At 42.8% G+C, this 22469-nt stretch overlaps 1 protein-coding gene across 5 annotated transcripts in view; it reads right to left on the minus strand.

Moving 5' to 3' along the window:
* The window catches only part of LOC147031599 (uncharacterized), a 595949-nt gene that overhangs the window by 153982 nt on the left and 419498 nt on the right, over positions 1-22469 (minus strand). For all 5 annotated transcript variants that reach the window (XM_085865857.1, XM_085865848.1, XM_085865859.1 and 2 more), the window contains 14 exons: positions 22456-22469; positions 21979-22170; positions 16646-16732; positions 16308-16499; positions 16021-16107; positions 10863-11054; positions 6554-6640; positions 6239-6430; positions 5290-5376; positions 4885-5076; positions 3939-4025; positions 3467-3658; positions 3237-3323; positions 1204-1395 (listed from right to left, as the gene is read on the minus strand). The exon at positions 22456-22469 is cut by the window's right edge and continues 73 nt beyond it. In XM_085865857.1, coding sequence (XP_085721983.1) covers positions 1204-1395; positions 3237-3323; positions 3467-3658; positions 3939-4025; positions 4885-5076; positions 5290-5376; positions 6239-6430; positions 6554-6640; positions 10863-11054; positions 16021-16107; positions 16308-16499; positions 16646-16732; positions 21979-22170; positions 22456-22469 — 1880 coding nt within the window. The remainder of the gene's footprint in view (positions 1-1203; positions 1396-3236; positions 3324-3466; positions 3659-3938; positions 4026-4884; positions 5077-5289; positions 5377-6238; positions 6431-6553; positions 6641-10862; positions 11055-16020; positions 16108-16307; positions 16500-16645; positions 16733-21978; positions 22171-22455) is intronic.

A 22469-nucleotide genomic window follows, 5' to 3' on the forward strand; every position in this document is an offset into this window, starting at 1 on the left:
TTAAAAAAAATTACATGGACTACAAGAATAACAAACAAATCAGTGCTTGCAAAAATTACATCATGTACATTTGGAGCACTGATGCTAAAACAGAAACTGTCATACTTTGGTTGGACACATCACGCACGCAGAAAACAAAAGTCCAGAGAAGTCAACCAAGCTGTGTCTGCCTGAGCTTCGGAAAGCAATGCACGATAGGGATGTTTGGAGAAATGTGATCATTAATGTCACCAGAAGCCGGCCATGACTTGACAGAATAGGATAACTAGCAGTTGCAATAATTTTTACTTCTGGAAGGTGTACGGACAGACCAGTGACCCTTCGCCGATACACGCTTATTTGTAGGTATGACCAATATTCTCCAAATTCCCCTCAGGCAAGTACTAAACAATGCTAGTGACTGTTAGGAATGGAGTTATGCATTGAATAATTGTCACAATTGGACCGTAAGGTTGATGGTGTTAATCTTGCACATCACACTTGAATTCATGGCCAGGAGAAGTCATGCATGAGGCCCCATTATATAAGTTATAAACAATCCATATGCAGTTCACATATAATCTGAGGGCTAGAAAAATCGGACAGGCAATGGGATACATCATTCATGCATAAAGATTCATGTAAGCCCCTTTATTAGCAAGTTGAGATCGCTCGGATTCGTTAGTCTGTGGGGGACGCGATAAGCATAGAATGCCTCAAGGACATCAGATTTCCACCAAATTTATTGAGGTCTCGTGTTAAGCAACAGAAGCGACAGTTTAAAAAAGTAATCATATGTAAGACAGAATTGACTGAATACTGTAGTTGGTAATTCTAATAATTTTTACATCCAGCAGGTGTGCACCACAAAACACCATAATAAGCTATTATTATGCATAAATGCCATAATAAGCTCTTTATACACCTCATCATGGAGCACATTCAAGGTGGAAAACCATCTTGAGGAGAGGGGCAAATTAAGTCACTACATCCTCTTTTGTGTGACCCCTAGTCCCCTTAGCAAGTTTGGTTGAGATTGGATAAGTATTGACCGAATGTATCACAGTCAGACAGCCAGCAATTTGCACATTTTTAATATGATAAAAAATTATATGTGAAGTTATTTCCTTTTTATAATGCTTATCATGGCAAACACAAATAGAAAAAAAAAACATTGAAATAAGTACATCAAAATAATCTAAAAAAAAAGAACAACAACCTTACCTGTGCTTGCAACTATTGTGGCAGGGCGGCCAATTCTGTCATCTGTCACAGCTGAGACACTGATCCTGTATTCCACCCCTGGGCTGAGTTTTTCAAGAACTGCATACGTTTGGTCCGGTCTTACAAACTGCTCCTCATTCTCTCCATGTTGGCCAGAGAGCGGCACTGCTAGTACCTTGTACCCTGTCACTTCTATAAGTATATGTAAGAAAAGAAGAGCAAAATGAGACAAAGTAAAGTTCTAAAGTAAATATTCTTGCATTAAATAGTTCACAAAAAGGCCAAATGTCATCAAAATTATTCACTGCATGTAAACAGAAAAATATAGCTGATAGTGTGTGATAAGAGGGAGGAAATGTAAGCTTTAGGAGAAAAAAAACATATATATATATATTAATGCCTCTTCATCATTTTTGTTCAAATATATTACAATCCAGGACCTCTGCAGAGATGTCAATTCTACAACGATGCATCTTAAGACACAGATGAAGTGTCAAATACTGATATGAAAAGGCTGAACTTGGCTTATTATTGTGTACACGGCCTCCATCTGAAGTCCCATGGAATATGGCTCCTAACTATGGATGAGTGATGTTTATTTCCACCCCACCCCCTCCTTCCCCCTGTCACAATCTGTGGAGTCACATACTCCTGTCACAATCTGTGGAGTCAAAGGTCCTCTGTGTCATAGGCATCTCATTCAAAGGATATGAGTGTCAGCATCTGCCTCACTCGCTTGCAGTCGGCAGGTGGGTGGCCTTGTGGTCTTTTACTGGCTTTCACTGCTTGTGCCCCTCCAACTCCCTTCAGCAAACCACTGCCCTTCCACCCCCAAACCCCATGTTGCACATGCTCTATAAGTAAATCTTTATCTTGTTACCCTCCCCAAGTCTAAGATTAATGCTAACTTATCCTTACTATAATAAACAGACCGATGTTTGTGTTTGTGTGTTTGTCGTGCTACTCCTCCAACTACATCCAGACTTGCTTGGCTGATTACATCCAGACTTGCTACATCGGATCAGCATGACCCCAATTAATGCATAGGGGTGCTTTTGTCTTTGCCAGTGATCCTGGGGTGAGAGGAGGGGAGGGGGAGGGGGAGAGCACAAATTCTATATGTAAATGTGGATCATGTCACGCTATCTCCAGGTGGGGGAGGATATTACAAGTCTCCACCATTTACAGTACAGTATTCCTGTCCCCAAGTTTTCCAGTGCAGTGAGGTATTTTGAATTATAAGCAGTCGGTATGTTTTTACTTCGTTTACATAACCCAGTTATTTTTGCCTATACATAGCTGTCAGTTACCTGTACACCGCCAAAATAAAGGTACGCATCAGAAGAACGCGTTGCTTGCTTGGAGCAAGATCGCCCGTAGGGCGGGTACTCTGCTGCTATTCAATAATTCCCCTCTTCTCTCACATGTTGAACTCTTCCCGACTCTGTTGTATTCTGCTCTTCGCTGCAGGCTTTTAGGTATGCTGCCCACTGTCACCTCATCATGTCATACGTTTCTACCTCTGCGCCTTACAACACCTGGTAAGATATTGTCTCCCCTTTCTCCTGCTACTCCATTCCTCATGCTCTGGTGCATCCACACATTCTTGTCCTTACTTATACCGTTTCCCCTTCATCTCCTTTTCTCTCTGTTGACCCTTTGCCCTTTCTTGTTTGGACACTTTCATGAAAAAAAAAATCTTCATATTAACTCTCAACAGGCCTGTGGGGTCCCACACAGACCCAAGAGTATTTTTTATTCTTTTTTGAAAGCCTTTTCTCCATGTTTCCTGTCAATATATTATATAAATATAGAAATCATTTTCTCGATTTTGATCCTCGAATTTTTTTTTTTTAATTAAGCAAAAGTCGATTGAAAGAAAACATTTTGGACTTATATCTTGAAACTTTCATTTCAATGTTTGATGACCAGTTTACTAAAGTTTATGTCTCATGATGTTAGACCTCAAAGCAGATCAGTTATGCTAAAAACGTGTGTTTTCAGAAGTCAAAAGTTAACATATCTTAACCTACCTTGTGAGGAAACCCTCTCCCATATCACCGTTAGCTTTCCAGTGTCTGGGTTTATCTTAACATCAAGATACTTGGGTTGTGCCAGGTCTGCAAGAATGAAGAAATCACAATACATCACCAAGATCTCACACTTAAAATAGGCTCAAAAGTGTTGACAGATGAACCAAGTTCAAACAAAGTTATTTCTGGTGTCAATTTTGTAATTACTGTATTTCAAATTTATTTCTGACCTGGACGAACTACAGTAGTGGCCGGTGGGCCAACTGTATCAGCTGCAACAGCGGAGACATTAATCCTGTACTCTACACCGGGAGTAAGTCTTTCCAGCACTGAGAAGGTTTGCTTTGGTCCCACCAACCTCTCCTCTGTTTCTCCACGTTGGCCTGGTAGGGGTACTCCACGTACCCGGTAACCAGACACCCCTGCCATTCAAAATGAAGTTTAAGAAGTTGAATGAAAAATATAATTATTTTGAAAATACCGAACACTTCATACGAAAAAAAATCACAACTTAATTTGCAAGATCAAAATTCTCCCTTGTTATAGCAAGGAAAACTGACACAGAAAGTTATTACATTCGAGAAATAGAGAGAAAAAATATATGAAAAGAATTGATTGTTAATTTGCTTTGATTAACTAAGAGCTTTAGCAAGAACAACTGGTATGAAAGAATGTCCTGATCCTTATGGGTTAGATGATCACCTGGAAAGGTGACATTCTGCCAAGTCACCATCAGAGTCCCTGTATCAGATATCGTCTCCACATTGAGATCTTTAGGTTGTTCCAGACCTGCAATCAAGGAGATAAGTAAAATACTGGTTTCACGAACATTGTTCGAATTAGTGTATATAATGCTGCATTACTTAAATATCAGTGCATAATTTGATTTTCCATTTGTGTTTATTCGTGTCGTACATGATGATGCTATTCTGGAATTAATTATTTTTACTTCATGGTATTACGTTGATTTATACTTAATGCTCCTTAGTTTATTCATTTAGATGCAGTTTATATTCAACTGATGTGTATTCTCAACACACCATATGGGTAAATATTCCATGCAATATAGAACTGAGACAGAGAGTACAAGCCCAAGGGACAGGGAGAGTACATTGTTTGAGTAAAAGCCAAATAGTGATGTAATAACAGAACCCCAGTGGATTGTTTATGCAAAGCTATTCTTCTATTGGCAAGCTTAGTGCAACATTCTAAATGTCTCTTGGCTAAACCAATGCATAATTTTTCTTTAAGTGAGGGCTTTTTACATTCCTGGCACAGCATTACGTGACAAGTGGACGATACACAGCGGCAACGGTAGCACTCATCCCTCCATGTGTCATGTTTTCTTGGCTCACACTTCGATGACACATCAAAACTACATTTACAAACTGTATATTACATATTAAAATACTTTAAATATATGCAAACTTCTATACCATCCCTTTACTGTTCTGCTCTAAGAATTTACTGAAATATGATTAAAAAAAGAAAAGTTTATCACTCACTCCCCCTTTATGAATACAATATGTAGGAGATCCCAATAAATGTATGTGAGGCCTACACACATACATATTTAAGATCTAAATATATTTATGTGTCATAAAGCAATGCTCACACTTCCAGAAGAAACTTATAGGATATTCCTCACCTGTTTTAATAATGGTCATCGCAGGGAGACCTTCTTTATTGTCTTTAACAGCAGAGACACTGATCTTATACTCAACACCGGGTGTTAGTTTGTTTAGCGATGCGGAGGTCTTGTCTGGTCGTACAAACACCTCCTCTGTCTCTCCATCCTGGCCAGGCAAGGGCACCCCACGTACCCTGTATCCAGTGACCCCTGTGGGTACAATAAAGTAAATTATCTGGAAGATTTTGGAGACTGTGATGGAAGAGTTGGAGTTTAAGCTTTATGATTTGACTATTATTAATCGAGGAGCTCGAAATCCCAGACAATAATACAATCAAATCTTTTCAATGATAGTACAGTTCCACCATTCTCTTTTTGCTGTCAGATTTAAAGCATTCAATGACAGACCACCCGAGAGCATACCTGGTATAAACACCCTTTCCCATGTCACCATGAGGTCACCGTTATCTTGATTTGGCTCGACATGAATTTGATCAGGCTGGCTGAGACCTGTAAACATTCAGTGAAAACACAACATTTAAAATCAGTCGTCATTTGTCAAAATTTAATTTTGATACGATTATAGAATACAGGAATAAACATGAATCAATCAATATATTTTAACCTGACAGTGGCGTAATGGTTAGTTTCTGCTTTGGCTCTGGAAGGTTGGGAGTTTGACCTGTGGCTGAGTTATGTGAAATATATTTTTTTAAATGGTGTTTGCTGTTTCCTTGCTTGATGCTCAGTATTTAAGAGGATAGAGCACCGACAATCATAAGTTGGCAATAATAGTGCAGGCTTTGATGGGCCTAATGGCCTCCACCTGCATCGAAGTTCATTGTAAGGGAACTCAAAAAAACTTTTCAAAAAAAAAAAAATCACTTCATTAAAACTAAAATCGCCAAATGCTTTACAAAGATGATATTTTCAATCAAGTTCATAGGGATGAAACAATCCCATCACTAGTTTGTCATATAAGTAACATAAAAAGTGACTCTGAGTGCCTGTTAATGAGGTCAATGCGATTTGGTCACCAATGTGATCAGAATGTATGAAAAGTGAAGGAAACAACAAACATGAAAAGCATTAGGCAATGGTATAACATTGTTTAGAAAATGCAAGTTACATAATATTGGAAGTGGAAAGAACAAAACAAGAGCTATAAGGTAGGAATTCATTTTGTAGGAGATGGGGCTTTTCTAGTTGATCAGCTTTATTAATCGCTCCAATGACAGTCAGCTAGAACTGCAACATTGACAGAACTGCAACGGGCATTAGGTTATACCTGTATGAATTGTTTATCTTTGCATAATTTTCAAGCAGTTTAACAAAATGGCCTTTGGTGAGAGGCTTCCAGTATTTGCCTGACCTGTACTGATTATCGTCGTCGTAGCAGGGCCTTCAATTTGGTCTTTCAGAGCTGATATGCTGATCGTGTACTCCACACCAGGTGTGAGTCTCTCCAATACCGAAAAGGTTTGGTCGGGTGTGATCATCTTTTCTTCAGTCACTCCTTGCTGACCAGAGAGGGGTACACCCCGTACACGGTACCCAGTAACCCCTGAACAAAAGAAATAAAACATAAGTGAGTGAAATATTAAACACCCTTCATGAATAATAATATGCTAAACAGGAGTTCTAAGCAAGTATTTGTTTTTCAGACAAAAATACTACAAATTCTCACCTGGAACATGGACTTCCTGCCACGTCACCAAAAATGCTTCAGAGTCTGCGATGCTTTCCACATTCACATCGTCAGGTTCTGGGAGATCTAAAAGGGAGATTTTAAAGAGGAGTCAGCGAAAATATTTCCAAATCACAACTTTATTCATGATGGTGTGATCTCAAAGCGATTCACAAATAATATATTTCTGTCAATAACCTATTAATTTATTTATGTTTATTATTATTTCAAACTGCCTGCAATAATCAGGAAAAGATGAAGATCTAACAGTGTTCAAAGTAAGATCAAACGGGGTTTGGATTGGTCGATTTGCGTTCCCATCTGAATCCATGGCTCATGTGAGACAGGCAATCTGAGTTAAAATCCCACCATATGAGTTTGTACATTGCATTGTTGACTAATGTCGATGTAATTCATGGAAGAGTATGGTGATGTCTGAAGTCTTTGTCCTGAAAGTGATGATTGACAAGGTGTGTGTGCATGTGTGTGTGTGTCTGTGTGTGTATATGTGTGTCTGTCATGCTGATGTTTCACAGGCAGGGTGATTTATCAATGTGTGTGCCGTCCCTTGGATGGACGTTAAACAGCAGTCCCGTCTGCCGAGATTAGTTGGTGGACATTATAGATCCCACGGTGTCCTTCACAAAGAGTAGGCAAGCTGTTATCACCACTATGGCCAAATTCCAAATTCCTGCGCAAAACCACAGAGGACTGCACACTCAGCCAATGATGTTACTCTGCATTCTTGTGCTGCCTACAGGAGAAAACGACAATCACCTCCCAAGGAACCCTATCACATGCGTTTATATCTTATGAAACACGTATAATAATTAATATCATGATGCCAAACTATTTTGTTCTCTGAAATTCATGAGTGGTTGATGAACACATGCCATTGTAGCCATTTTTGCTGCATGCTGAAATGGTGAGAAAAGTTGGATCTTTTACTTTTCTAAAATGTACACATCATATTTCTGCAGCCATTTACAAATCCACGACTCAACTTCAAAAAAAAAACACACCTTATGACTGTTTCTAACAGTTTATGGTAGATTTAACCACAAACCACACTCTTTGGATGGTTTTGTTGCACCATTTATAACAGCTTCTTTCATGTTACTACAACATGTCCTATGAAATGCTATTTTTTACCTCCGCCACCGAAGGTGTGTTTTTGTTTGTTTTTCCTCTGTTTGTGTGTTTGTTTGTAGGCACGATAACTCGAGAATGGAAGAAGCTACCAATGTCAAATTACACCACGTGATTCAGGAGGGTGATGGCTAGTGCTGATTAGATTTTGGTCAAAATCGGTCAAAGGTCAAGGTCACAGTGAGGTCAAATATTCGATTTTTGATGGTTTGGTACAGAATCATCGTATAAACTTCTGGTTTGCGTCGCTACCTTCTCGAGAGACAGCTTTTATGAGACAAGGTCAGAGGTCAAGTTGACGATTTCGTAAGTACCAGTCTATGACTGCTTGTTTGTCTGTTTGTTTGTGTACACGATATCTCAAAAAGTTGTGGACGGATTTGGATGAAACTTGGTGGACACGTTGAGTGTGTGATGTGGATGAATTATTTCAATTTTGGTGAAGATCCAAATCCAGATGCGAATCCGATAATTATTTAATTTTTATAGTGATTCGTCACAATTGAACGATATACAGTACAACATGTTATTTCAAAAATTTATTGGCCTTGATACGTACTACTGATCAGGCATTGTGTGGCGGAGCTCTGCACTCCACTGAGTGCCCTTCGAGTTGACGACTGTTACTATTTTCACCATGGTCTCATATTTTATAGTGAATTCAGGAGGCATTCATAAATAGTCATTCACATTTTGTTTTCAGAAACAAGAAATACAAGAGTTTCAAATACTAATTCATCCAAACACATGGTAGAACAAAAACCCTAAACATTATTCATGAATGACGTTAAGTTAAAACCGACCCTTTGATAAACTTCAAACCTTACTCCTAATAAAACTCATAAGGTGATGATAAAGCTTTGGAAACTCGTGAGAAAAACCCTCTCGTGTTCAGTTGTCTTACCCTTCCTCCTGCCCTTGGTTTACTGAAGCTTGTGGCGAGGCAGTTGTCCTGAAACAACTTGCCTTTGCCTCATGGAAAGCAAACCCAACTGAGGGCAATCTCAGTTCTTTCCACAAAGCTCGGAACAAGTGTGTATCTACCCTCAGGAGAGCCAGAAAACAACATCTTTCTCATCTCAAGTCTGAACTCTCAAACCTCTCTCCCTCCTCAAAATCCTGGTGGCGTTTAATCAAATCTGTTTGTGGTGTATGTTCCCCCTCCATCCCCTCCCTTACCTCAAATGGCCGCACTGCTGATTCCACACGTGATAAAGCTGAATGTCTAAACTCGGTGTTTGCAGCTAAATCTTGTGTCCCAAACCCATCACTATCTCTACCCACTTTACCCAGTCGCACCCAACTGTCCCTGGACTCTGTATCCTTTTCTCCTGACAAGGTGGAGAGCTTGCTTTCAAACCTCGAGTCAGATTCTGCAACCGGTCCAGACGGCATCAGCCCACGTGTCCTCAAAGCCTGCTCTTCTGCTCTTGCTCACCCTCTCTCTGTTCTATTCACCCTCTCATTTGCCCAAGGTCATCTGCCATCTGCTTGGAAATCTGCAAACATCACTGCCCTGCATAAAAAAGGTGCAAAAACAGATCCCTATAACTACAGACCAATCAGCCTTCTCCCAATCATCAGCAAGGTGATGGAATCCATCATCGCCTCAGATATGAAATCCTTCCTCTTCTCCAATGGCTTGATTTCCAATCATCAATTTGGTTTCAGACCAGGTCACTCTACCCTGGATATGCTGCTTCTGCTCTCCCATCAATGGATGGAGGTCCTCAATCCCAGACAGGAAATCCGAGCCGTATCCCTGGACATATCACGTGCTTTTGACACAGTCTGGCACCCTGCCCTACTCACCAAACTCTCTTCCCATGGTATTCAAGGCCATCTCCACTCATGGCTCGCAGACTTCCTCTCCTGTCGCAGTCAACGTGTGGCCCTAAATGGAGTTCTTTCATCCCCTCTTCCTGTGCAGGCTGGAGTTCCTCAAGGTAGCGTTCTGGGCCCTGTTCTTTTTCTGGTTTTCATCAATGATCTCTCGGACTCTCTGGAAAATCCTCTATTTCTCTTTGCCGACGACTCCACCCTCTGCCGTACCATCTGTCATCCCTCAGACCGGCAAGCAGCAGCTTCTCACTCACTGCAGATCTGGATAAAATCACAAACTGGTCCAACACGTGGAACATGTCTTTCAATCCAGACAAATCTCACACTCTCACTATGTCTCTTCGAAAGGACCATTTACAAAACCCCCCCATCCACTTTCTCAACAATCCTCTGGAAGAAGTCTTTTCTTTCAAGCTTCTAGGTCTCACTATCTGCCATGACCTTTCCTGGGAAAGTCACATTTCCAACCTCGCCTCAAAAGCCAGTCGCCGACTGGGAATCCTCCGTCGTGCTAAGTCTTTCCTCGGCCCTCTTGAGCTCCTGACCACTTACAAAGCTTTTGTCCGTAGCCTGATGGAGTACTGCTCTCCCCTCTGGGCTGGTGCTCCTGCCTCCCACCTTTCTCGGCTTCACGCTGTCGAAACCAGGGCATTTAAGATCATCGGCATCTCCCGCAATGAAGCTGAGTCTTTGGGCCTCTCACTCAATCACCGCAGGTTGGTCGGTGGTCTTTCTGTCTTCTACCGACTCCTCTCCAGCCTTGCCCCCCCTGCTCTCTCTGCGATTTGTCCCCACCACATTTCCACAGGGCGCTCAAGGTCCACCAACAACCCCCTTCTGGTAAAACTACCAAAATCACGAATCACTGCTCATCTTCACTCTTTCATTCCTCTTTTTTCCGCCTTTGGAATAAACTTCCTCACTCTATTCTTTCCCATTCTTCCCTCCAGGCTTTCAAAACAGCTGTTCACCACCACCTCTTATCTTCCCCCATCCAAATCCTCGATCTTTTCTACCCCCGATAATCCACCCAAGCCCTCTTCCTTCATTTCTCCTGCTTTCCTTCCTGAAAGTCCCTGAAATGTCCATCTTCTCTTCGCCATGTTCCCCGTCCCATCCCCATCCCTCTCCCTTCCACAGTTCACCTAATGTGTCTGTTTCCCACTGTTTTGTCCCTTCCACTCCCGCCCCTCTTGTCTCATGCCTCCTTGCTGTGAGTTGTGTGTTAGCTCTCATACGAGCCTCGACCAAGGTATACAAAAAACAAAAAACAAAAAAACAAAAAAACAAAAAACAATATCTCGCAATTATTTCTTACCAGTGGTAAATGTCATGCTAGCAGGAATTCCCACTTTATTGTCTTTCAGAGCAGAGACGGTGATTTTGTATTCCACACCAGGATTGAGCCTCTCTAAGGACACTGAGGTCTGATCTGGTCTCACAATCTTCTCTTGCATTTCACCATCTTGATCAGGCAATGGCACGCCACGCACCAGATAGCCAGTCACTTCTGCAGGTGATAAAAGAACACATCACAATGTCATTCCGACAATTACATCTGTATTTTGTAGGTGGGAGAGAAAGGACACATTGAAAGAAATTCTGCTATTCCATGAGTACTGTGTGTGTGTGTGTGTGTGTGTGTGTGTGTGTGTGTGTGTGTGTGTGTGTGTGTGTGTGTGTGTGTGTGTGTGTGTGTGTGTGTGTGTGTGTGTGTGAGTGTGTACATTGAGATGAAGATGTATGATACACTTTTACGGAGTATTGGTCACACAACCACTCCCCCCACACAGAAAATACGAGATCACTAGTAAATAATAAAAAGGAGCAGAGCAGACCATCGAAGATGTAATTTGACATTTATTTCTTCATGGTAGGTAAAATAAAAGCATTCCTCTGCACTGGTATGTGACTGAAAATTAATGGTCAACTTGGTAATAAAACAGACATGTGCCAAAGCTTGGGGTAGATATGCTTGAGGAAGCTTGCTGGGAAGTGGATGAATGTCACCTAAGACCGGCTCTATACTTGCATGTTTATTACTTAAAATAGCAATGTATATCAAGTTAGTTTTGGTTAGATGGACCTTTTTCTACAAAAACAAAGGTATTTATTTATATATATTGTTACGGATTTTAGAATCCGGTCTGATGAATCCATCCACACATCCAGGTCCTAAGACAGTTATTTCCTAAATGCATGTTCAGATTAACCCCATCCCCATGTCTAATGGGATTTTTAACGTGATGCATTAAGAAGGGTAAAGAATAGATCCCCTCTCTTATGGGAAGCTTTTTTCTTTACGATAGACACGTTTACACACATTTCTTTAGCGAGCGCTGGCGCCCACCTTATTTTTCCTCATCAACGTTTATGCACATATTTCTTTCGCGAGCGCCTACGCCCGCTTTTTTTTTGAGCGCAGGGGTTGTCATGGTAACGGTGCGCAAGTGGGGCGGGGTGAGCTTGGGGGGGGGGAATCTGCGCCCACAAAGCCGTCCACAGATATAAAAAAAGAGTTGGAGAGGTCTGTTCAAAAGAAGGAGAAAGAAAGCGAGAGAGGAAGTGCGTGAGAAGAGACGCGAACGAGAAGCAGGCAAGCAAATGAGAAGAGAAGCGAGCAAGCGAGCCAAAAAGGAAGAAAGGAGGAGAAAGAAAGTGAAAGTTGAAGCGCGCGAGGGAAGAAGCAAGCCAGAGAGGAAGTGTGCAACCGAGGAAGCGTGTGAGCGCGCAAGCGAGGAAGCGAGCGAGTGAGCGTGTGGGTGTCTGACCAGCGCCAACAATGAGACAATTCGTCCTTCCCAGTGCTTGAGAAAGCGAGCTTGTGGTGCACGTGTGGGAGTGAGCAGCGCTGCCAATGAGTGAGAGACAGGTCGGTCACAACGAGTGAGGCGCGGGTCAGTCACCAACGGACCGTGTGGGCCACTGTACGTCACCAATTTTGTGAAGTGTGAGGAGCTGCCCGTGTCGCAGCACCAGGGTCTAAACCCGCAGCAGATGATCTCGGTGCCTCATCCCCCCCCCCCACCCTCATATGTCGACCGGCGTCCAAGGCTTTTGGTGAGTGGGTGCATGGCAAGGCTGGGTGCTGGCGACGGACAAGACATGCACACACACATTTCAGGACGTTTTCACTTCACGGATGACTTCTCTCTGGTGAGCGAGACGAGCAAGGCGAAAAGTATTGTGGCGGGCCGGGGGTCGGGTAAGAAGACCACTAGGTGGAGGTGAAGACCACTAGGTGAAGATCACTATCTCTGTTCCCACCAGACTCCCCAGAATTGTAGGCCGTCGCACACGGATAATTCTGTGACGTGGCGGGTCACTAAACCGACCGTGGATGCCAATAACTCAACCGCATGACCTAGGGTCCTCTCGTCTATGGGTTAATCGGGTTACCTAATTAATCACGTGGTTTAATTAACGGGGAACACACCCTCAATACACCTTGTCCGAACCGGATCACTCTACTGGACCGGATCACTTTACCGAATCGGATGCAGCTGAGCGACACTGCCAAGGACGTACCGGCTAAGAGGAACGGATCGTTGGGAATAAAGTCCTGGCTAAGCTAGGATTCGGACCATGTTGGATCAATGGAAGAAAAGACAAATACGAGCAGGGAACATTCCTCATGATAATCTACAAAAGGGGGGACACAGAGCAGACTTAACACGAAAATAATTACAATAATAACAATAACGATCTTCTGCAGTCTTACTTAAGCAGACAGGCACCAGTGGAGTGGCGGGCGGGACCAGGTAGGCAGGTGGGGTCGATGTCGTGTGGGCGGAGATGAGGAGACGGAGTCCAGATAGCAGGAGGCGGGTCGTGGTGGTTGTCGACGAGGCGAGCCGAGAGCGGGAGAGAGGCGGAGAAAGAGAAAGAGCAAGAGAAAGAGAAAGAGCAAGAGAGAGGCAGAGGGACTGCTCCGGCCTTTATAGGACTTGCAGCTCGGGGGGAGGGGTCGTGCCGAATCAAAACATCATCACCTGAATCAGGCGATCCAATTGGCCCCAACCCCTCACATGGCCCACCAACTTTGGCCGGAAACCGCCTCACTTCGTTTCCGGCAAGGCCATCCCAGACAGCGGGAATATTCTGCTCCAACCCCAAGAGATGACATGAATCGCCCACACCAAAATTGGCAAGCGAATCGTCCTGCAAAAACCCCCAGGCCGTGCCCGGGTGACCGGTCGTGGGTCCCGCATGCCCGCTCGGGCGTTCGATCAGTGTCGATCAACGCGCTCGCCCCGCGCGCCAACGTGGCCCGCACTGTACATTCCCCGGCTCGATCGCAGCTTTGCTGGCCGTAGAGACGAGAAGATGCTCACCATCCATGGAGAATCCGCTGCTGCCAGCGAGGGCTGAAGGTACATCATTAGAGATAAATCTATGCACGTTTCGCGAGCGGCGTACGTGTCTGCTTTCGAGCACATTCCATACAGTGCGTGCAGTTCGGCCATTACGCACGTGGCCAGCACTCGCGTTCACAGGACTCCGCTAGTGTGTGTGTGTGTGTGTGTGTGTGTGTGGAGCGAACACTAATATGTGTCTGATATTGAGGTTGAAAAGGGACAAGCCGCTTCTACTCCGCACACTCGTATCCCGCCAAACATGGCGTGGAGTCGTCTTTATCGGCCGCCGTACGCGTTTCGTGCAGCATGGGCGTCGTGCTGGCTGTGTTTCCTGTGTTGTGAAAAAACACCATTCGTGCAGCCTCTTAAGAGTTATTCATTCGCATGCCTTTTTAATGCAACCAGCAATCCTCCCCAGACCATCGGAAGCCCGAGTCGATAATCCCCCACTGCCAAGCGTATGACATGACTAGCCGCACACGCCGGGTCTAGGGCTCGCCTGGGAACGAGGATCTCTGTGCATTTACTTCAGGAATAATCAGACGAAAAGAAGAGTGGGGACAAAATGAAGGAGAAAATGATTTAAGCAACCCTAGCTATTAGATCATCACAACGCACTCCCTTGTTGTCCCGCTAAACAAAAGGAAGGGGACTATCTACACGTATAATAATGGAATAACTGTCTTGGGACACCTATCTGTTGTATGCATGCGGTTCCGAGAACCGCAACAGTATGTATTTTGTCGCATGTTGTGACTGCAGTGCGGTCGTTTTTGTTAATATATAACATGTACCTATACGAATAATGACAAATACATGCAGTAACTAGAGGGGGAGCACTCGGTAGAGTGCAAAACCTCCGCCGCCAATACTGCGAGGTCACTCAAGTGAACCTGATATCCTATTCATTCAATTTGATGTCAACAGTGCTCACAGAGTTATAGTTTGCAACTTTACCTTTTACTTTTAACTTTTACATACTCAATGTATTCGTCATAACTAGATTCCTTGAGACAGAAATTGATTTTGCGTGGGTATATCCACCTGAAGTTCCAAAATCAGCCGCAATTATAATTTTGGCATGTTTTTTGTTGGAAATCACTTGAAACATGTAGAAATGCAAAAAAAAATTCTCTAACAATTTTTTTTTTTGGGGGGGGGGGGTTTGGAAATCACTTAAAATATGTAGAAATGCAAAAAAAAAAAAAAAATTTCTCTAAATTTTTTTTGGGGGGGGGGGGACCAAGTCCAAAATTTGGATTTGGACTTGGACCAAGTCCAAAATTTAATGGCATGATCCTTGGACCATACCTAACCCCCCCAACAAGTTTCGTCGAAATCCGTCAAGGAGTTTTTCCATAATACTGTTCACAAACAAACAAACAAACAAACAGAAAGGGGTGAAAACAGTAACCTCCATCCATGTTCGATGGCGGAGGTTAACGAGAGAGTTCATAGAACACCTTACCTCATGCAGACTTGAAAAATACGGACATGGGTGGGGTCTCTGAGCAGCAAATTTGATTGGTCGGGATGACATAAAACGCAGTAATATTTTATCCAAGTACTGCTAAATGGAAGGGCTTTGAAATTGTAAAAAGGCCATTTGTGTTCTGCAGTGTTCAAGAATATAATTCAATTGAAATAAAATAAATATTTAAAGGTTGTAGAAAAAAAAATCAGAAGTTTACCGCTGTTCATGCAGCATCTTTCACACCACCTTATTTAACATGTTACATTAGTTCTTCATTCCTATTGTTTGCGTCCTTTATAACGTCCTTATAACCAATACATTTCCTGTTTGGAATGATTTTCAATTTTGTTTGATGACTCGACAGTCAATTTTTTTTTTATCTCACTCCTCTCTGCACATGTGCGATCGGCACGAATTCAGAACCAAAGTACCGCTGAACTGCAGGTTCATTTTCCGATTCATGTTCCGATTTGTCTTTAAAATATAACATTCAATTGAAATTCAGTTATTCCTCGATCATAAACTGACATTTGTAGACAGACAGACAGACAGACAAAGTGAACCAATTGCTTAACCCCGCTTTTTGCTTCACATGTGTGGGGTAAATATCACCATGTTAAATAATCTGATGGCCAAAAACTCACCTCGATCCACCAACCTTTCCCATGTCACTGTCAGGTATCCAGTCTCCTGATCAGTCCTCAATTGAAGGTTTTCAGGCCGTTGCAGATCTTAAACACAAAGTACAAAAATGAACATTTGGCAAACAGTTTCAAACACAAAATTTAACATTTTTTTATAATTATTACCATTGTTATTTTTTTTCTATCATCTTAATCCATCCTTTATGATGTTCATCTTACAGGACACTAAAGTATACATACCCTTTGTAAAACAAAACATTCCAAGAGGCCATGATCATGTTCCTCACCAGTATTCACTGTTGTTATGGCAGGTGGACCATCTTTGCCATCCTGGACTGCCAAGACACTGATGATGTACTGTGTTCCAGGTGTAAGTTCATCCAGCAGTGAGAATGTCTGTTCTGGTGGCACTATCTTGCGCATCGTTACTCCATGCTGCCCGGGAAGGGGGATGCCTCGAATTCGATACCCTGTCAAACCTAAAAGTTGTGGTAAAATTACAATGCGACAACTGCAGTAGCAAAGAAAGGCAGGAAGAAACAGTGCTTACTGTTGATTTGAGAATCTTGTGTTATTTATGATAAAATATGGTGTACATGTAAACTAGCTAAGCTTGAATTCTCACCAGGAGCATCAACTTTCTGCCAGGTCGCAATCAAAACTCCAGTTTCTGGGTTGGCCTCCACTTGGAGATGCTTCGGTTTGCTCAGTTCTGCATTCACACCCAACACAAATGGGATGTTACCCTTTTAAATGTTATTTTTTTGACATTTGTGTGATTATTTCCACTTAGCCTTGAAGAAAATTAGAGCAAAAGACAGGGTGAATGTGACGTACAAAGGACGAACTTGCTTACCATGGGACATACACTTGCCGACTATTACATAAGTCAAAATTGATAAAGGTTTGAATCAAAAATAATTTTATGATTATGTTGTGAAAACACAAATGGATACAACATGACCACAAACAGATACAATGTGCTGAATGTAATACTTTAAATGCTTTATGTGCTCAAAGAAAAATTATGCTGATTTATGCTTTCAAAAAAAGACAATCTACATATTATGGCAGGCACTATTTTGAAAGGGGGGGGGAGTGGAGGTGCAGATAAAACAAGAAAAAGAGCAATCAGAGATTGCAGACCTTCGCCAGGACTTGTTTTGTGTGGTGTTTGTGTTCTGGTGTGTTACCTAATAAATAATAGACGTAACTGGAACTGACACTTTATAACTGCAGGCAGTGATTACCTGGTACCAAGATATCCCGCTTTGATGCAACGCCGCTTTGAACGCATACTTGACCCTGACCCGTGACGTTTATTATTATTTTATTCAGAATGGGATTAATATAAATTCAATTCAAATCAAGTGGAAGACCAAATTGGTACACTCTTGCATTGGAGCGATCAGAAGGAACCCGAACAAGAAAAAAAGCAAACATGAAGTCATCAGGAGGAACCTGGATAGGATTTGCATTTCAGCTGCTACTCCTCTACCCTCAAACCAACCCAGGCACAGCCAAGTGAGCCTCATTAAAAAAAAAACACATAAAAAAGAACACAGATCAAAGAAGTTAAATAATTCTGGCTGCCAGACCATGTGTCTGATCAGGTTGAAATATAAAGCGTACGTTCCCTATCATCACTAGATTATAATTGTGAAGTTTCATAACAATCCATGAAATGGTTCAAGCGAAATAATTTTTTAAATGATTTTCGCTTAATCCAATCTGGCTGACAGATCATATGACATCAATTATTCATGAATCCTCTGGTATCCCCTCAGCTTGGGGAACTTTTATGTGAAGTCCCCCCCCCTCCCCTGATCTGGCCAGCAATTCTGGAGAACATTTTTTATAGGTTTTAAGCTAAATCCAATATGGTTGCCAAACCATGTGACCAATAATGTCAGATCTGTAAATGTTTTGTTCCTCATGGGTAAGCGGTCATACGTGTAAAGTTTTGACTCGATATGTTAAGCTATTTCAGAGATTTTTGAAGGTTTAAAAAAAACAACCCAATATGGCTGCCAAATCACATGACCGATGATGTCATAAACATTTTTCTGTGTACCAATTTATCCCAAGATGACCCTCAAAAATTTCCGAGAATGTAGAGGGGAGGAGGATGTAGAGGAGGGAAGAAAGTTGAGGTGGGAAGGAGAGAAGTTTGACAATAGAAAGAATAGGGGAGGAAAGGGAATGGGAAAAGGGGGGAGTGTGTGGGGGAAAGGAATGAAAGAAGAGGGATGTTGGGTCCAAATATTTGCCCATTTTTGAATAGGAATTATGGAGATGGTCACTTACTTGAAATGTCCTAAAGAAGGCAATGACTATCGAGCTGGTAAATTAATCAATCACTTAACGATGAAAAAAACCGAGACACAAAAACCGGGATGATTGTTTTGGCTTTACAGGAGCAGAGCTCAAGAAGAACAAGGTATAACTGACAGACGGACAAATATCAAGGAAAGGAACCAACAGGAAAAGAGGAGTGGGAGGAGTAGAGGAAATGCTGAAACTAGCAAGTAAGATTGTTGGGTTAGTTAAGGTTAATGAAGGTAATAAAGATAATAGTTGTCAGAATTGGGATGACAAGATGACAAGACATGTTAGTACACTGCTTGCTTGAAGTCAAGTCCTACAAGAAGAGTGAGACAAAACAGTTTCTGGAACGTGGTTCCATAGATGGGAGAAGTGAAGAATAAAAGTGTTGACATGTGCAGTCAACCTGTATTTTGAACGTTTAACCAGCAGAGAATGTTCAGTCCTTTGCTGGCTTTGGAGGCCAGCTTTGCTCTCTGGTCAGCGCAGGAAAGGTCAAGGCTGATGGCGAGGCCTATAAGCTCAAGAGACTGAACCTCTTCCAGAGGATTACCATGACATATATGTGGGTTTGTTTGATGATCCTTCTAGTGCAATAGTGCGAGATTTTCCTGGATTGAAAGGCAAGTTCCATTCATCATACCAGTGTCGAGAGGGAGAAAGAGGGAGAAAGAGGGAGAGAGAGAGAGGGAGAGAGAGAGAGGGTGAGAGAGAGGGTGAGAGAGAGGGTGAGAGAGAGGGTGAGAGAGAGGGTGAGAGAGAGGGTGAAAGAGAGGGTGAGAGAGAGGGTGAGAGAGGGGGTGAGAGAGGGGGTGAGAGAGGGGTGAGAGAGAGGGTGAGAGAGAGGGTGAGAGAGAGGGTGAGAGAGGGGGTGAGAGAGGGGGTGAGAGAGGGGGGAGAGGGGGAGAGGGGGGAGAGGGAGGGGGAGAGGGAGGGGGAGAGGGAGGGGGAGAGGGAGGGGGAGAGAGAGGGGGAGAGAGAGGGGGAGAGGGGGAGAGGGAGGGGGAGAGGGAGGGGGAGAGAGAGGGGAGAGAGAGGGGGAGAGAGAGGGGAGGAGAGGGGGGAGAGGGAGGGGGGAGAGAGAGGGGGAGAGAGAGGGGGGAGAGAGAGGGGGGAGAGAGAGGGGGGAGAGAGAGAGGGGAGAGAGAGAGGGGGAGAGAGAGAGGGGGAGAGAGAGAGGGGGAGAGAGAGAGGGGGAGAGAGAGAGAGAGAGAGAGAGAGAGAGAGAGAGAGATATATTCTGACTGGGATGGGGGTACTGCATGAATACAATGTCCGGTCATCTCATCGATTCCCAAAACATTGTGTCCATGAATTATTTTGTTTAAATAACTGAACATTAACCAAAATATAAACTATGAATAATGAACTTGGAATATTTTAGTATTCATCTATTCAGGACTCATGCCACCACAATTCGAAGTATAAAATGTGACTTTTACCATCAGCAGAGCAGTCAAAATTTTCATTGACCCATTGAATAGCAGAGCATTCTATCACCAAAACTGACACGAGCTTCATTCATACCTCTGTTCCAGAATGATTACATCTTTATGCCATGCTGTTTCCTCCACCAATTTTTTTTTTTTTGTATACCTTGGTCGAGACTCGTATGAGAGCAAACACACAACTCACAGCAAGGAGGCATGAGACAAGAGGGGCGGGAGTGGAAGGGACAAAACAGTGGGGAACAGACACATTAGGTGAACTGTGGAAGGGAGAGGGATGGGGATGGGACGGGGAACATGGCGAAGAGAAGATGGACATTTCAGGGACTTTCAGGAAGGAAAGCAGGAGAAATGAAGGAAGTGGGCTTGGGTGGATTATCGGGGGTAGAAAAGATCGAGGATTTGGATGGGGGAAGATAAGAGGTGGTGGTGAACAGCTGTTTTGAAAGCCTGGAGGGAAGAATGGGAAAGAATAGAGTGAGGAAGTTTATTCCAAAGGCGGGAAAAAGAGGAATGAAAGAGTGAAGATGAGCAGTGATTCGTGATTTTGGTAGTTTTACCAGAAGGGGGTTGTTGGTGGACCTTGAGCGCCCTGTGGAAATGTGGTGGGGACAAATCGCAGAGAGAGCAGGGGGGCAAGGCTGGAGAGGAGTCGGTAGAAGACAGAAAGACCACCGACCAACCTGCGGTGATTGAGTGAGAGGCCCAAAGACTCAGCTTCATTGCGGGAGATGCCGATGATCTTAAAAGCCCTGGTTTCGACAGCGTGAAGCCGAGAAAGGTGGGAGGCAGGAGCACCAGCCCAGAGGGGAGAGCAGTACTCCATCAGGCTACGGACAAAAGCTTTGTAAGTGGTCAGGAGCTCAAGAGGGCCGAGGAAGGACTTAGCACGACGGAGGATTCCCAGTCGGCGACTGGCTTTTGAGGCGAGGTTGGAAATGTGACTTTCCCAGGAAAGGTCATGGCAGATAGTGAGACCTAGAAGCTTGAAGGAAAAGACTTCTTCCAGAGGATTGTTGAGAAAGTGGATGGGGGGGGGGGTTTGTAAACGGTCCTTTCGAAGAGACATAGTGAGAGTGTGAGATTTGTCTGGATTGAAAGACATGTTCCACGTGTTGGACCAGTTTGTGACATTTGGGGATTTAAAGCATGATTTAAAGACAATTGTTTACAATACTAAAGGTGAGAACCTCATTCTTTTTGGCAATAGTGTCTGGTCATCAAGTGGTTGTCAGAAAAAAAACAGACAATAGATATACTTTACAAATAACGTTACAGCCTCTCAAAATCAAAGTGCTTTTATCATAAAATAATTTGCAATCGTTCACACATAATGACAAGAGCTTAACAAATGTATGTCAATAGCTGTGAAGAGGTGAATCTTGTCATGTGTGCACCGAAGCTCCCCAAACACGCATGCTTCCTGACTAGGTATGTCTATTATGGAGTTCTGCAGCTATCCTCTAAGGGTGTTAGTGGAAAGGGGAAAGGGTACGGTTCTCAAGAGATCCCAAAGACACAAAATAAACTTTTTGAATGTGTTGTAACTTTTTAATTGGCTCAGATTTTAACTTTTTGTCCATCTTGTAAGGCGAAGATCACAGAATTTGGCAGAAGGTCAAATTTGTCTGTGGTTCAGATATCTATACGGTTGAGATGGAGGGGTTACAATAAACTTTCATGTCTTTGGAAAAATGTGTATGTATTATAATCAACCGAAGAAGTTAGATTTTCAAGAGTATATTATTGCATTAAATGAAAGAAATAGTAAATGAAATAAAACAGTTATTGTTTCTAACCTACGTTCGGGTAAATATGAAGAGAAAGAACGAAGATATCCCAAAAGTTCTGATTTCCAAGTTCTATGACATGCTACCTGACAACTATTTAAAGCATCACCCTTGTGATCAAGTTATATATCATACACAGGAGTGTGCATGGTATCATCAGCATAAACAGTACAAAACAATGGAAACACAATCTTTATATTTGACATCATCATTAATATGATAAGCTGAATGAAACTCCAAGCAGAGAAATAGCACCAAAAATAAAACGTCACTACTGTTTTGTTGTATAACATTCACATAAGGCTTTCCACTTATCCAAAGTGTATATTGGAGAGATGACAATTGTCTGCATGTGCTTTGCAAGAATGAGTATCACAATGTTTTGCAAATCCAACCTGTATGGATTGTAGTGGTAGCAGGAAGTCCCTCTTTGTCATCCTTAACAGCTGAGACAATGATCCGATACTCAACACCAGGGTTGAGGTTGTCAAAAGATGTTGATGTTTCATCTGGCCTGACAATCTTATCCTCTGTCTCTCTCTGCTGCCCAGGTAAGGGCATACCACGCACCCGGTAGCCTGTCACTCCTTAAAAACAAGACAAGACAAATGATAAATATAAAAGAATAACATTGTTTGAACCCACAGCGAATGATGATAGACTCATATCTCATATACAATATGTATATGTCGGTGGTTGACTATTTTCCTTATAGTTCATGTAAAAATACACTTAGCCGAAGCCAGAACTGGTTGCTCAGCATTTAGGTAGTGAGTGACTAAATGCGATCAGTCTGAGGACCTTCTGTTGTTAAAATATTTTAATCCATCGAAACTACAGTTGCCAAACAGAAACACCCCTTTGCAACTCACTTGGGTCAGAAACG

Source organism: Eptatretus burgeri, chromosome 2, assembly GCF_056783735.1.
Source record: "Eptatretus burgeri isolate ZD-2024b chromosome 2, Ebu_testis_v1, whole genome shotgun sequence".
Lineage (NCBI taxonomy): Eukaryota > Metazoa > Chordata > Myxini > Myxiniformes > Myxinidae > Eptatretus > Eptatretus burgeri.